The sequence below is a fragment of the Lolium rigidum genome, chromosome 6 (assembly GCF_022539505.1).
Source record: "Lolium rigidum isolate FL_2022 chromosome 6, APGP_CSIRO_Lrig_0.1, whole genome shotgun sequence".
In the NCBI taxonomy this organism is placed as follows: domain Eukaryota; kingdom Viridiplantae; phylum Streptophyta; class Magnoliopsida; order Poales; family Poaceae; genus Lolium; species Lolium rigidum.
In genome coordinates this window covers 50,706,673-50,721,103 of record NC_061513.1, presented here as the reverse complement: position 1 = coordinate 50,721,103, position 14,431 = coordinate 50,706,673, and the positions used below count along the sequence as shown (strand labels likewise).

General features: G+C 44.8%; 1 protein-coding gene across 1 annotated transcript; it reads left to right on the top strand.

Annotated features, from left to right (window-relative positions):
* Positions 1-11,824: 11,824 nt before the first annotated feature.
* LOC124660297 (oryzalexin D synthase-like) lies at positions 11,825-13,291 on the top strand. The gene has a single exon (XM_047198107.1). The coding sequence runs from the start codon at positions 11,825-11,827 to the stop codon at positions 13,289-13,291; it is 1,467 nt and encodes a 488-aa protein (XP_047054063.1).
* Positions 13,292-14,431: the final 1,140 nt, after the last annotated feature.

Here is a 14,431-nt window from a genome sequence, read left to right as displayed (position 1 = left end):
CCTTGCGGGACCTGTCAACAGCAACCCTGTGCAGTAAGCAAAGGAAGGCACAGGCTGTTCCCAAAAACAGTCCAGCCATTGCGACGAACAGTTTGTCCATGTGCTCCATCGGGTTAAGAGCAAATATGATATGACAGACTAGCATGAAGTTCACTCCAGCCCCAAGGATGAATGACCTAACAGAAAAATACCGGTTGGCTGTCTCCAGACGTGGTACGTAGCAGATTATCAAGCTACATTCAATTGGTACATACTATGTGTTAGAATCGCTTTGAGCCGATGGTGATAGACAGCATGTTGAAAATGTAAATGTCTAGGAAGAATATGACAGCCCAGGTAGAATTGCTTGCTGCAGAAAATACAAGTATATGAAAACTCACAATGGAATCACGTCGATGAAGATAGACATTACATTGAACAAGTAAAGAGCTTGCTTGACCTCCTCAGCCAAAGCTTGCGCTCCAGCTCGCGGATCCATGACAAAGCTGATAGCTGAACAGGATAAGAGGAAAGAGGGTTAATAGCAGAGCAAACGCGGTTGCCAACTCGTGCGTCGCCGATACAACGGCCGCGCTTTCATCGCCGAGGGAACCCAGACACAGACCACGGCGTTTGTTCTCGTCCGCGGGATGCTCGCCACGGGATCTTCGTCCAGCTAGCCCGGGAAGGGCTGCCTCGGCGTCAGAACCGTGGCCCGTGGCGAGCACCCCACCCACCAGGACGCCGCGAACCGTGGCCCGTGGCGAGCACCCCACCCATCAGGACGCCGCGAACCGCGGCCCGTGGCGAGCGCTCCGCCCACCAGGACGCCGCGAACCGGCAACGGGATGCTCACAACGGTACACGGCTGAGTGCACTCTGATTGCCACACTGCGCGCTAACTCATGGTCCGGGGTTGGCGACGAGGCGGAGCGGGGAAGCGCCCGTGGCTGCGCCACGCCAGGCGACGAGCGCCGGGTGCGAGTGCGACAAGCCTCACGGCGACCGGGACAGAGCACGCGCGACGAGCGCGCGGTAGTGTAGTGTGCCAGTACCGCGTGGGTGTGCTTCCGTGGGTGTCAGTGTCACCAGCGTCGCTGCGTGCACGGGTGCCATCGCGTGGGTCGCCCTAGGAAAAACATCACGCGGCCTTAAGGTCTTGTTTGGTACTAGAGTTTTAGTGGGGATTAGCGGCGATAATCCGCTTCAAACTTTAAATCCCCACTTATCCCCAGTGAATGTTTGGTGCTAGAGTATGAGAGAGTTTAATCCCCACTTATCCCCACTTTTTCCCCAAATTTTAGTGTAATTTTTTCAATCCCCAATACTCTACCCCTACCTAGTGGATTGGGGATGGGGTTTTGTGGGGATTGGGTGACAACAGTGATTCACCCAATACTCTAGAGTATTATCCCCACTAATCCCCACTGAAACACTAGTACCAAACAAGGCCTAAATCGGTGACCTGGCTGGCTTCCTCATCGAGGTCGCCGGGACAGCGCTCGTCGCTGGACGTGGCGCAGACACGGGCGTTTCCCCGCTCTGCCTCGTCGCCAGCCGGACCATGCGCCGAGCCAACCGCGCGCTCTATCGAGATGCGCTCGTCTCGCCGGGGATGCGTTGCCTAGGCACAGCGTGGCCCGTGGCGAGCACCCGGACCACGATTCGTGGGCGGCGTGCTCGCCACAGGCCACGGCAGTGCCGAGGCAAGGCATCCCGGCGAGCTCGAGCCTCGAGGGCATCTCGGCAGAGCGCGCGCGCGGTTGGCTCGGCGCATGGTCCAGCCTGGCGCCGGGCGTAACGGGGAAGCGCCCGTGGCTGTACCACGCCCGGTGACGAGTTCCCGGCCCCCTCCGCACAAAACCTCGGCTGCGAGCGCGCCGGTGTGCCCTACGGCGCGGGTGTGCCTAGCTACGTGGTCGTTGCCTCCCGCCGGGATATGGCCACGCGGACCAGAGTTCATACCTGCGGGTAGGTCGCCGCCTCGCCGGGGAGAGGGAGAGAGAGAGGCAAGGGTTTGGGGAGGAAGAGACCGGCTCGCTCACCGGAGAGAGTGGGTTTTTGGTGAGGAAGACGGGAGCGGGTGTGAGATGCCTTTACTTTTCTAGACTTTACTTCTAACCGCCGTGTCAGGCTTTGCAACTTTTCTACAGATGGGAGAAATTCATACTAATCCTAATTTTTGTCTGCAAAATTTTGAAGTACCATAGAACTTTGTGTATCTATTTATTATTATTATTTACCCTCGCAAATGCGAGGGCATTATTGTATAGTTTGTTTGGAAAAAAGATCTATGTCATATGTATCAGCTTCAATGTGTAAAGTTTTTATAGAAAGGAACAATTTTCCAAACAGAATATAAAATTAATTTGTTCATGATGCAATTAATTGAAAATAACTTATCGTTTGTTTATAGGTAGGAGAACTAACTATTGAGAAGTTTGTATTTCTTTGCGTTGATTTTTTTTTTATATCATCTGCTATACCAGTTTAAAATACATGATACTCTTCTAAAATATGGTATATTCTAAATACGATCGCGTACTCTAACCCTCAATTGGTGCATTTTCATATATAAATATTTTTTCTTCAAACAAAAGTAATAAACATAAATAGAAGTACTTCCTCCATTCTAAAATAAGTGTCTTAATTTGTTCTACATACAGATGTATCTATAATTAAGATAAGTATAGATACATCCAAATCTATATAAAACCGAGTCAATTATTTTAGCGCGGAGGGAATACAAAATCACATGAGCTTAATTTTATATATATCTTTATATGATAGTCAAGCAATATTCCGATGGTTAAATTTTGAGAGAGTTTGGGATGTCGTCCAAGGTTGAATGCTTCATCCGCAAATCGGAATGTCTTAATCCGAGTTGAGAACCACATACAAAAATTGATCCACTATTCGCAATAAGTTATAATGGCACCAACACTTCGATACATGAAGGTGCGACCTTTTCCAAAAAGATCTTACATAATATATTTTCGAAACATCGGTATCTTTTTGCATGTTTGCTACTTAAATTAAAAATATATTTTCTTGTGATCATATTTATATAGTGAACCATAAATATATATAGGCATACATCAGTGATCAATATACTCGACTTCATAAAGATATTCACTATTAGCCACATAGCCATTATTTTGATCTAGTCCATGATCATACAAACAACTATGTGATGTTTTTACGTAAACATTTAGAGTATGTGAAATGTGATTTATGAGAGTTGGAATCAACTCAAAATCACTTAGGGTTGATTTTTAATAATTGTTTGAAGTTACAAAAGTCCCTGCCTTGTTATTTTTGTCACTTTAATTCTACAAACAATCTAAGGGTGAGACCAGTGGGGTTGGATAGAGCTTTTTGCAAGATTTCCAACAATACCAAATTCATCAAATTTGGCCCAGTGGATTTGAAACTATGCAATTTAGAAAATGGAACCAGTATTGAATTTTGAATTAAACAGATAAATCCAATTTGAATTTATTGGGCTGGCGGGAAACGTAAATGGGCCGAAACGATTTAAACCAGAGAAGGCCAGCCCACCACGCGTCTCGCACGCGTGGGCTATCTGACGAGGTGGGCTCCACCCGTCAGTGCCTCATAACTCAGCGAATCGGTACGCTCGCTGGGAGACGCACGATTAGAACCAGATCGGACGGACGAGCGACGTCGTCGTCTCCGGCGAAAACAAGCCACTGGCGCGGCGAGGCTAGGGGGTGGGAGGCTCACCGGCGGCGCGGCGATGATCGGAGACGAGCTGCGGTGAGGTTGTCGACACGACGAGGAAGCAGATGGTAGCCGCGGCGCTTGCTGGGGAGGCTCCAATCGACGGCGGCGTTCTCAGCACCTCCGCGGCTCCGGCGATGAAATTGGTTGGCTACAGAGGTGAATCGAGCAGGGGCGGTGGTCGAGGAGCTTGAGAAGAGAGAGGGAAGCAAGGTTGTGTGAAGATTGGAGCGCAGGGGTGGCTCCTTTTATAGCGGCGGATGGTGGCCATGGTGCTGTGACGATGTCACCCATGGCGACAGTGCTACAGCTGCTCGGGGGCACTGGCGATGACGCTCCTGGCTCGGCTACATCACGGCGACGACGTAGGGCTTGACGGTGGTGAAAACGAGGGTCCGTGGCGCTCGTCATCGTCCTCGCATCCTGGCGGATGGCGCCGGCCATGGCGTCGTGCACAGGGTTCCCGCGGCCAGGTGGGCATGTCCATGGCGTTGCTGGTGTCACGAGTGTCCTTCTGGCGCAGAGAGAAAAGGAAGGGGGCAACGGAGCTAGTCAGGCGACGACGTGTCTAGGCGTGCCCGTGGCGTTCGCCGTGCGCGCTCTGGCGTGCGCGTGCACGTCTGGGCACGTCTGGGCGTCGCGTGTTCTGGCGCGTCCGGTGCACCATTTCGTCGAGGCTGGGGTCTGGTACGATCAAGCAAGTTTGGGAAAGTGAAATGGCAAGGTTGTGCACGTTGAGAAAGGCCAGAGAGAGAGGTGGCATGAGTGAGGCCATGCCATGCCACGGCATGGTGTGTTTAGGTCAAAATGATGATGATGCAAAGGACCAATCCTTGTCTATTGTATTTGGCACTGAGGAGAGAGGTCAGAGAAGGACATTTGATGAGCAAAGCATGATGGTTTAGGCTATGGACTGCTGGTTTGTTGAGTGTGTTGGTTTGGCAGAATTGTGCTCACCACCTGTTTGATGAAATGGCCGCAAGAAAGTTACTTTCAAATTTTTGGATGAATTTTGGTGGGTTGCAATCATATGAGATTTGAAGTCTACTGGTGGTGTTGGGGTCAATTTGGAGTTGGTTTGCAAAATCACAAATTGCACATTATCTTAAATCTGTTTCAAAGTCTCAACTTTGCTTGATCACCATTTGAAATTGAGCAAGAATTTGCAGTGATGGTTTTGGGCAAAGTTGTTCACTTTGATGTTTTCTAGGATGAGGTGCAAAGAATTGGCAAAGTGTAGTTGAGAAATCTCTAAATAACAGGGCTCAAAGAGGGCATCAGGCTAAAATTGTCACAAGTGACCATTAGTGCATGTGAGCTCAAATTTCATTCAAATTTGATTTGATTTGAGTTTCTTTGATTCCAAAAGTGTTCATAAGTGTTTAGTAACCATTTACAACCAATGGTGCAAGCCAAAATGGTCTAGGTTAAGAATTTGCAAAAATGGCATAAACCATATGTGTGTGTTGGTTTGATTTTTTCTATTTTCTATTCTCTTTTCTTTTTTCCTTTTATTTGGTTGATCAAGTGATCATGGGTTAGAGTTTTAGCACCCTTGCAATCATACAAACAATCATCATATCAAATGCACACTAACACAAATATAAAAGGTGAGTTATATGCATAGCACTATATGGAGATAAAAAGTTTTTGTTGGTTCTAAAATTTGCATTTTGGAAACTCTCTTTCCTTCTTTATTAAAAAGTTGGGATGTTACAGCAGCCGATCAACCGATCGGCGGACGAACCCTCATACGGCTTGCCCGGCCCCCAGAGTAGGCCATGGAGATAGACCTCCCCGGGGGCGGCGCGGAAACGTGGGCAGCGGCTAGGTCAGGTACGGCGCCGCTCTGATACCATGTAGAAGGATAGAGATGGATATGCAGAATATGATGGATGTTATATTGAGCCTCTTGGCGAGTATATATAGGGGTACAAGTATTGGAAGCCAAGAAGGCTATCCTAGAGATAAGGTAGGAGATGATTACAAATCATATACTACCAAATACCCGTATACCAAATATATCTCTAAACATATAAGAATGGTGAGTGGTGACACCTCACACCCCTGTTAGGAAGTAACTCTGCATCTTCACATTTTAAAAGGTGACAACCAATGCATGGACACTTAATTATGTAAACAACATCCTTGAGTGTGTTGTGAATGTCTTCAGATATGCACAGGCAATATTGAATGTACTGTCATTTATATCCGTTAGCAAAATACTGCCGCCAATGAACTCGCCCAACTAGCTAAGTGCGTGTGCAAGAATTATGAAGTGTGAGTTATATTTACCGGTTGACTGCTCGAGATTGTAACACCTGCTCTCTTTTGTTTACATATCAGTCACAAGGTGCTATTGATTTCTGAAGATTCTATCCGCATCAGGAGATTAAGAATGAGATACCGAAAACAGAAACTCAATTCGGCACATGGGAGCATATGCTTCTGCCGCCGGTAAAAACATTTTGAAATGCCAAAAAAATTCGAACAAAAATTTCCGCGCTTACGTATCGACATTCTACGTGCGTACATCAAGTTTTGCAAAAAATCGACATGTTTTGTTACTTTTGTCAAAAAGACAAAATAAATGTTACATACACAACATTTTTTAAACCATTTTTTTTCTTTTTTACACACGACACTAAAAACGTCAGTTTTCCGTGAAACGACTTTGTGAACATGTAGATTTTAGATATGTACCCACCAAATTTTATGTCCAAATTTTCCAATATTATAAAAATGTATTTTAGATGAAATGTAAGAACCGGGAGCATATGCTCCCGGGTGCCAAAACACCCTACCGCGAAAACTTACAAAAGATAGTATGGAGGATAATAGCAGACACAAGAGTGAAGCTAAGGGCCCGGATTGCCCGAGATCATAGTACTTTTTCTTAGTTTCTTTAGTAGTCATATATTTGGAAATGCATTTTTGATCCCATGTGCATATGCGCCCTTTTCCTAATTAAAAAAATTGAAGAAAAATTTAGGCAATATATCTCCACATTCTATGTTCTCGCTTACAGTCCCATAGTAAAATGGTATTTTTTGTGGCTTATGCAAAAAAGACAAACAAATGCGTAGCAAAAAGCCTTATTTTAGCATGGAACTTGGTCTTTTTTGCACTAGCCACATAACAATTCACTTTTTCCTGAAACAACTTTGTGAACACTTATGTGGTGGAGATCTATGCGCAGCATTTTGTTTTGAATTTTTTGACAATTTTAAATATGTTTAAAATATATTTTAAATAAAAGAAGCATATGCACCCATGAGCAAAAGCACCATGTCCGCTATATTTTGCTCTATTTTTCTTGCAGAAAGATAACAAATGTTATTTGTTCGTGTAACTCCTTACTAATATTACATTGTTAGTCTTGGTGACAACTGATACTACTATATGATCCATAAGATCACTCCATTCTATTGTTCGTATTCACTCTATTGCGGCACAACACTCGTGTGGACAGTTCCACATGATGCATGAGTTGTACCATGGAGCTCTATTGCTATAACATCTAGAAGACAATAACAACACCAACAACAACGATACTAATGCTGATGATAATAATAACAACAATAAAAATAATAATTATTGCGATGATAATGCTAATGACGATGATGGTGCAGTTGTGTCCACAGATGGAGAAGCATGGTATAATCCCCTTCCGAAAGAGGATAAATTTTAATTATATTCATAGTTAGCCATTTGAATGGATATTTCAATATTCAGTGACTACATTCAGTTTGATCTTAGTTTGTTCCTTTGTGTTTTGCTCAAAACAAAAGAACAAAAGAAAGTATGCCCACACAGCACACACACTCACGCACACACGCAGTCCCACGCATTAGCTGACATGCGTGGAAGCAGATCTAGCGCAAAACATCGTGTTGACGCCTTGACGGGAATACAACAGGAAACAGCAGCTGAGGCAGTAGAAGTCAGTTTTTAGATGGGCCGTCGCTTTTCAGCCTTTCACATTAGCCGCAGGTTGTTGTCTACTGTCACGATGAGCAAGCATAAGCCATCAATGCTGAGCCAGAAGATAGCAAGTCTTATTTGAACTCATTGCCTTGTTTGTCTTGGGTTCAATGATCTAGAGTTTTCGAGCATCTGATCCCGTAAACACGCGAACTGAAAACACTAAGTTTAATTTATCAAACTCGTATTTACGGGTTGAAAAATTGGATCAAAAAATTGCTAGCGCATAACAGATCACGTGTTTACGGATGAAGCATGTGACTCTTGACACCATAAGCTTCCTTCATTTCTTCCCAAAATAGACGTGCCCAGGTGCACTCAAAAAATGCATGATAAATTGATTCTTCCTCAACGCCACATGTTTGACAATGTGTAATTCTATTCTTGTGTCGATGCTTATGAACTTGATTTTTTAATCACCCGCCACCAGAATGACATATTAATCTTTGGTGGTACCGGCATCCGCCATTACTTCTTCGAACATTGATTAGTGTCCTCTCCAGAACTAGAAGCCTAACTTGAAAGCTTTGATGATGCCATGATTTTGTAGGCTGAACAAACAGAGAAAACACCATTTATTTCATGCTCCCAAGCCCACTTATCCTCGGCCAATCTACCAATAGGTATTTGACGGATGGCTCTCTTACCTGTCTTAACAAAATTTGTCTCCAGCTTATCTTCTTTCCAGCACATAAGATCAACATCAATCAGGACATGTGCCATAGTAACATCCGCTTGTTGTTTTGTGCAGAGAGGTTGGCAATTTGAATTAGTAGGAATCCATGTATCCTCGAAGGCTCGAATAGCCAACCAATCAATCACTCTCTTGATAGTACCTTTTTTCAGGGCCTCTCTTCCATATAATCGTTCGTCAAACATGAGACGAGCCTCGTTCTTGTGCTCCAATCTTTTTTTATTTTATAAGAGATCATCTCTTATCTAAAAAAATAAATCATATTTTTTTCATTCTATTTTCTCCAATTAAACAAAAAATTCGACGTGGCAACTATAAGAAAATGGTGACGTCACCCCATTATATATACATTCCCATTCGATTTACTAATACATGCATGCGTGTGTATTAGAATCTTCTGCTTCCGAGCTTTGCGTTAGAATCTCATGAGAGAAGACGTTTAGGGCTCTTTTGATTCATATGATAGGAAAAATATAGGAATAGGAAAACCATAAGATTAAGATGTCATGACTAATTGAATCATATGGGAAGATGAGTTCTCCTTGATTGTGCCAAAGGAATTTTCCACGAGACCTCATGTTTTGTTCCTATAGTATTTGCACTATAAGATTTTTATATAATTTGTTTTTGTAGAATATGTTTCTATTAATCAAACAAGTGGTGTAGTTTTTTTTTATGAAATCTAAATCCTACATAATTTCTATATAAACCCTATTAATCAAAGGAGCGCTTAAAGAAAATAAGAATTTCCTTAATAAAAGTAAAATAAGCTGTAAGTCCGTACTATAGGTGGCCCGTCATCGTACTTGGCCCAGCATACAGCCTGGAGGCCCATTCTGTGGCCAGGGAGCTCACTGTCGTGCTAATCGCCTAATCCTATCGGGCGCTACTATTGACACCACCTGGAACAAAACCAATGGTAACAGAAGCCATAGTCGCACTTCCCCTCCCCCTCCCCGCCTTGCCAGCTCCCGATGAAAGAAACCATGGCGGCGAGACTACCAGGCTAGATGGTGTGCTTGGCTCCGTCGAGCTCACCAAGAACCATGTCGCGCGCATGGCCGAGGGAGTTGGGCGTGGTGCTGCATGTCAGGATGCGACGACGAAACTCTAGGTGGCTGATTCCATCGATGTCACCCACCATTCCCCAGCGTCGACGATGGATGGATGTCTGCTGGACGTACTGCTGCTCGAGGTCCTTGGTGACTAGGGCCCGCGTGTAAAGGACATGGACTCCATCTTCTCCGTTGGGGTCGAGGTTGGCGATGGAGACTTGCGCAGTGGCGATGTTGTCCATACGCGTCGAGTGAAGGGGGAGGCCGTTAGTGTCAACTTCCAGTTGAGAGGTGGTGGGGGTGGGGGTGGTGGTGGTGGATTTGTTTGGTTTGCGACACTTCGTTGATGCGAAGCAAGGGTGGCATAGCCATCTATGGAACGATATGCACAAGACACTGGTTTTACCCAGGTTCAACCCCTCCGGAGGACTAAAAGGCGTGCATCCTACTAGGTTGTACTTCTTAGTAGGGATTACAATGGGGGCGCTTAGCTAGTCGGCGGCGGTGACTAGGAGCATGGTGTTACAATTGGTGGGAGATTGGATCCATTCTAGGGTTCAACCTGCAAGCTAAAAGGGCAGAAGCTTAAGATCATGCATATCCGCAAGCTAAAAGGCCGGAAGGCCTCAACACGCACTCCAAGTCTTCGTTCCGGGCTTCAGTGGCCAGGGATTTAGGCCCAGTCGCTCGACGACTGGACCCCTTCCTAGGCCTTTTTCATCGGGTGAGTGAGCTGAGTGATAGGCCTCCTAGAGCATATCTCCATCATTTTCCCCACATGTTATTTTCCACTTAAATTCATTGGCCCGAAAAAAAATTAGAAAAAAAGTAGGCCAATATAACATTAATTTTGATACATGGTGCAACAAGGAAAAATGAAAATAAAAAACAAAAAGAAAATTGATAAAAGGGAAAAGAAAAAAAATCATGCATGTGTGCGATGCATGCAAAATGCATGCATAATTAGTGTTAAGATAATTAATTATCACATGCATAGGTTTCATGCACGCGGTAGAAAAGTTGAATCTCCTTCTACTTTGTCATATATGCCTGCATATGCGATAATGCTGGGTCTACCGACGTACGTGACTTGAGTTGTTTGTTTGAGCTGAATTCTCTTGGACCCACCACGAAACAGTGTATACCCAACTGATTGGTGCAGCATGTGTCCGTAAGTGAATTTCCTAACTTTCTTCCATACGTAACCAGTGGCCTGCATGCATACGAAAGAGAATAGGGGAGAGAGCAACGCAAACTGACGCGCGTCACCGGGCTGCATTCACGTGATTAGAGCAAGTTCAATAGTATAGTCGGTTGTAGACTATAAACAAGTTACCAAGTTATCTATAGACTATAGTTAGCATATAGCTAACATGTATAATAGTTGCCTATAACAATGTAGTACTTTATTAATATATGTCTCACATTTCACTCTCACAAATTTATAGTTAAACTTTAGAAGTACTACACTTTTATAGCTTACTATTGTACATGGTAGCTATAAGTTGACTATAGATAATGTGACAAATTGTCTCACGTCCTCCTAGCTACCATATTTTAGTCTCACATAGTGCCTAGGAGGACGTGCTAGAGCTGGCTATTAGATACTAGCCCACTTCTCTTCTCTCTCCTAATATCTCTTCTCCAACTAAGCAAACTTATAATATTTTAGCTAGCTGACTGTACCTTATTGTACTTGCTCTAAGAGCTCGATCACTTACCTTCTCTCTCCTCTTCTCTCTCCTCCAACTAAGTAAGGATATATTATTTTATTTCTTATAGCCAGCTAAGTAAGTCTTATTATACATGCTCTTAGAGGGGAAAAAAGCGTCCGGACAAGAGTTGAAAAAAAAAGTTGCATGTTGCGCGCCTCTCCTCTATGTGCGTAATACTTCCTTCATACCGGTTTATAGGGCAATTACGTATTTTAAGAAAAAAGTTTAACTATAAATTTAATTAATAAAATATAAGATATATATCATAAAAATATACTATTATAATTTTTTTAATATGAATCCAATGGTATAATTTTTATGGTATATATATTTATATTTTATTGACTAAATTTATAGTTAAACTTTTTTTTCGAAATACGTAATTACCCTGGTAATTAAGAGGTAGTAGAAAACGATAAACAAGAAGCAATTAAGAAATGGAACGAAACTCATCGCTTGCATGGTCGAAACACTAGGAAGGAAATTTGGCTAAAGACACTCATGGGACATTATTTCTCCCTTAGGTATTATCAGCTCACAAGAATGCTGCAGTCACTCGTTGTATAGGTAAGGCCCGGCCTTATATATATGACACCATTCGTTCATAGTTTCTTCAAACAGCCTCATCATCCACTTATCACACATAAAATCAAATGGCGCCTGAGCTGTACCTTGTTTGCATAGCAATCCTGGCGGTGCCACTGCTATGCTACGTGGTAACTTACACGAGAAGAGATGCCCGGCGGTGGCCGCCAGGCCCCAGGCCGCGGCCCATCATTGGCAACCTCCTCGACCTGCGCGGCGGCAACCTCCACCACAACCTCGCCCGCCTGGCAAGCGCCCATGGCCCCGTGATGACGCTGAAGCTCGGCGTCGTTAGAACCGTAATCGTGTCCTCCAGGGACGCGGCGTGGGAGGCGTTTTCCATGCACGACCGGCGCATCGCGGCGCGCACCGTCCCTGACACGAGGCGCGCCGTGGCGCACGCCGAACGCTCCATGGTGTGGCTGCCGAGCTCTGACCCGCTGTGGAAGACGCTCCGTAGCATTGCCGCCAGGCACATCTTCTCCCCACGCAGCCTCGAGGTGGCGCAGGGCGTCCGGGAGCGCGCCGTGCACAACACGCTTAGCACCTTCCGCCGCCGGGCCGGCCAGGAGGTCGACATCGGCCACGTTTTGTACCACGGCGTGTTCGACCTACTGACCACCACGCTCTTCTCCGTCGACGGCCAGGATAAGTTGAGGGACGTTCTGGAGGAAATCGTGGCGCTCCTCTCCGAGCCCAACATGTCGGACTTCTACCCGTTGCTCCGTGTGCTGGACCTGCAGGGCCTTCGCCGCTGGACGGCCACGCGCATGAACCGTGTCTTGGATGTGCTGGAGAAGATCATCGACACTCGGCTGGGCGAGGGCAAGCATCATCCGGACGTCCTAGGCGCGCTTCTAGAGCTGATGACCACTGGCAAGCTGAGCCGCCGCAACGTGAAGACCATGCTGTTCGACATCCTGGCGGCGGGCACGGAGACGACCAAGATCACGGTGGAGTGGGCGATGGCGGAGCTTCTGCGGAACCCAGGCGCGATGGCGGCAGTGCGCGCTGAGATGAAGGAGGCACTCCCACAGCAGAGAATGATCACGGAGGCGGACGTGGCGAAGCTGCCGTACCTGCAGGCCGCGGTGAAGGAGTCTATGCGGCTCCACCCCGTGGCGCCGCTGCTGCTGCCGCACCTGGTGGTGGAGGATGGCGTGGTGATAGGCGGCTACGCAGTACCCAAGGGTGCCACTGTCATCTTCAACTCGTGGTCCATCATGCGTGACCCCGCGGTATGGGAGATGCCCGAGGAGTTCGTGCCGGAGCGTTTTCTGGGGAAAATGGAGCTCGGCATGTCGGGGAAGGACGTCAAGTTCATCCCGCTGGGCGCCGGACGGAGGCTGTGCCCTGCATTGCCCATGGTGGAGGTCCTCGTGCCCTTCATGCTGGCGTCCATGCTGCATGCCTTGGAGTGGCGGCTGCCCCAGGGCATGTCACCTGACCAGGTGGACGTCACCGAGAAGTATACAAGCAACGACATCCTCGTTATGGATGTGCCTCTGAAGGTTGTGCCCATGGTCGCAACCTAGTCACCTGCATATTTTATTACCCTTTTTCTAGGGAATCCCTCCGTCATACATGCATAACCTCGCGAGAATAAACGAGAATAAATGCGAGGGCATCATCTGTAGTATAATAATATTTATTATTTATTTTTAAATTCTGATTATATATTCAAAATTAAACAATAAATTTATCAATCATTTGAATGAAAAATATTGTGATATCCATTGCTCAAAAAAGAAAATCTATTATATTGAATCTCTATTTCTTATTGTTCTGATACTCTCGATGTCACAGTAGAGATAAGGCGGTGACCTCACCATCTTGCATTCTTTCTATCGTAACTTCTATATTTTCAATGGAAAATTTCTTAATGTAACTACTTCACCCATTCGAAAATATGTGACATTTAGATTTTGAACAATTTCAACTCTTCATAATGTATACTTTTTATTGAACAAATTTGAAAATCTTTGAATTAGCAGTACAAATAGATATGTTCAACATCACATTTTTTAGGTTTGTATTTTGGAACATAATTAGAAAAATCAAAGTGTCTATGTATCTAGAACTATATTCAATATTCAATCAAATTATTTCTCACTCATGACCCAAGAAATCAAGGACCTCTTCATTAAATATTTAACAATATTTCAGAAATTAAGTATATATAAAAGATATAACCGAAAGACATGAAGTGGCAGCCAATTCAAACAAATATTAGAGTGTGATCAAACAAATCACTGAGGCATATAACTAACTGACATATATTACCCCATGCGAAGGTCTTCCGATCGTTACTTCGAGGGTTAAATTCCTAATCATTGGAATCAAGATTTGTATGTATATGCAATAAAAGTATTTTTTACAACCGGTAAGAAAAATGTGGCTTCAAAAACCTGAGCACGAAAAATTAACTAACATGGCATATCCATTGGTTGCTTCCATGCTTCAAATACCTAAACATGAAAACTATATTAACCTCGTGTATCTAGTTGAAACATGTACCTTAATATTCCATGAAAGACTTGTATTCCTTGTACGCATAAACTTTCCATCTAGCCAGACATTAACCTTAATTTTCTCACCATAATTTATAATTTCTAGATGAGCCGAACATCAGCTCTTCGCAACCATGTAATGTGTGGAGGCATCAACGTTGCATA

What these genes read in the sequence shown, in the direction of transcription:
- LOC124660297 (XM_047198107.1), top strand. Translation starts at nt 11,825, where the DNA reads ATGGCGCCTGAGCTGTACCTTGTTTGCATAGCAATCCTGGCGGTGCCA.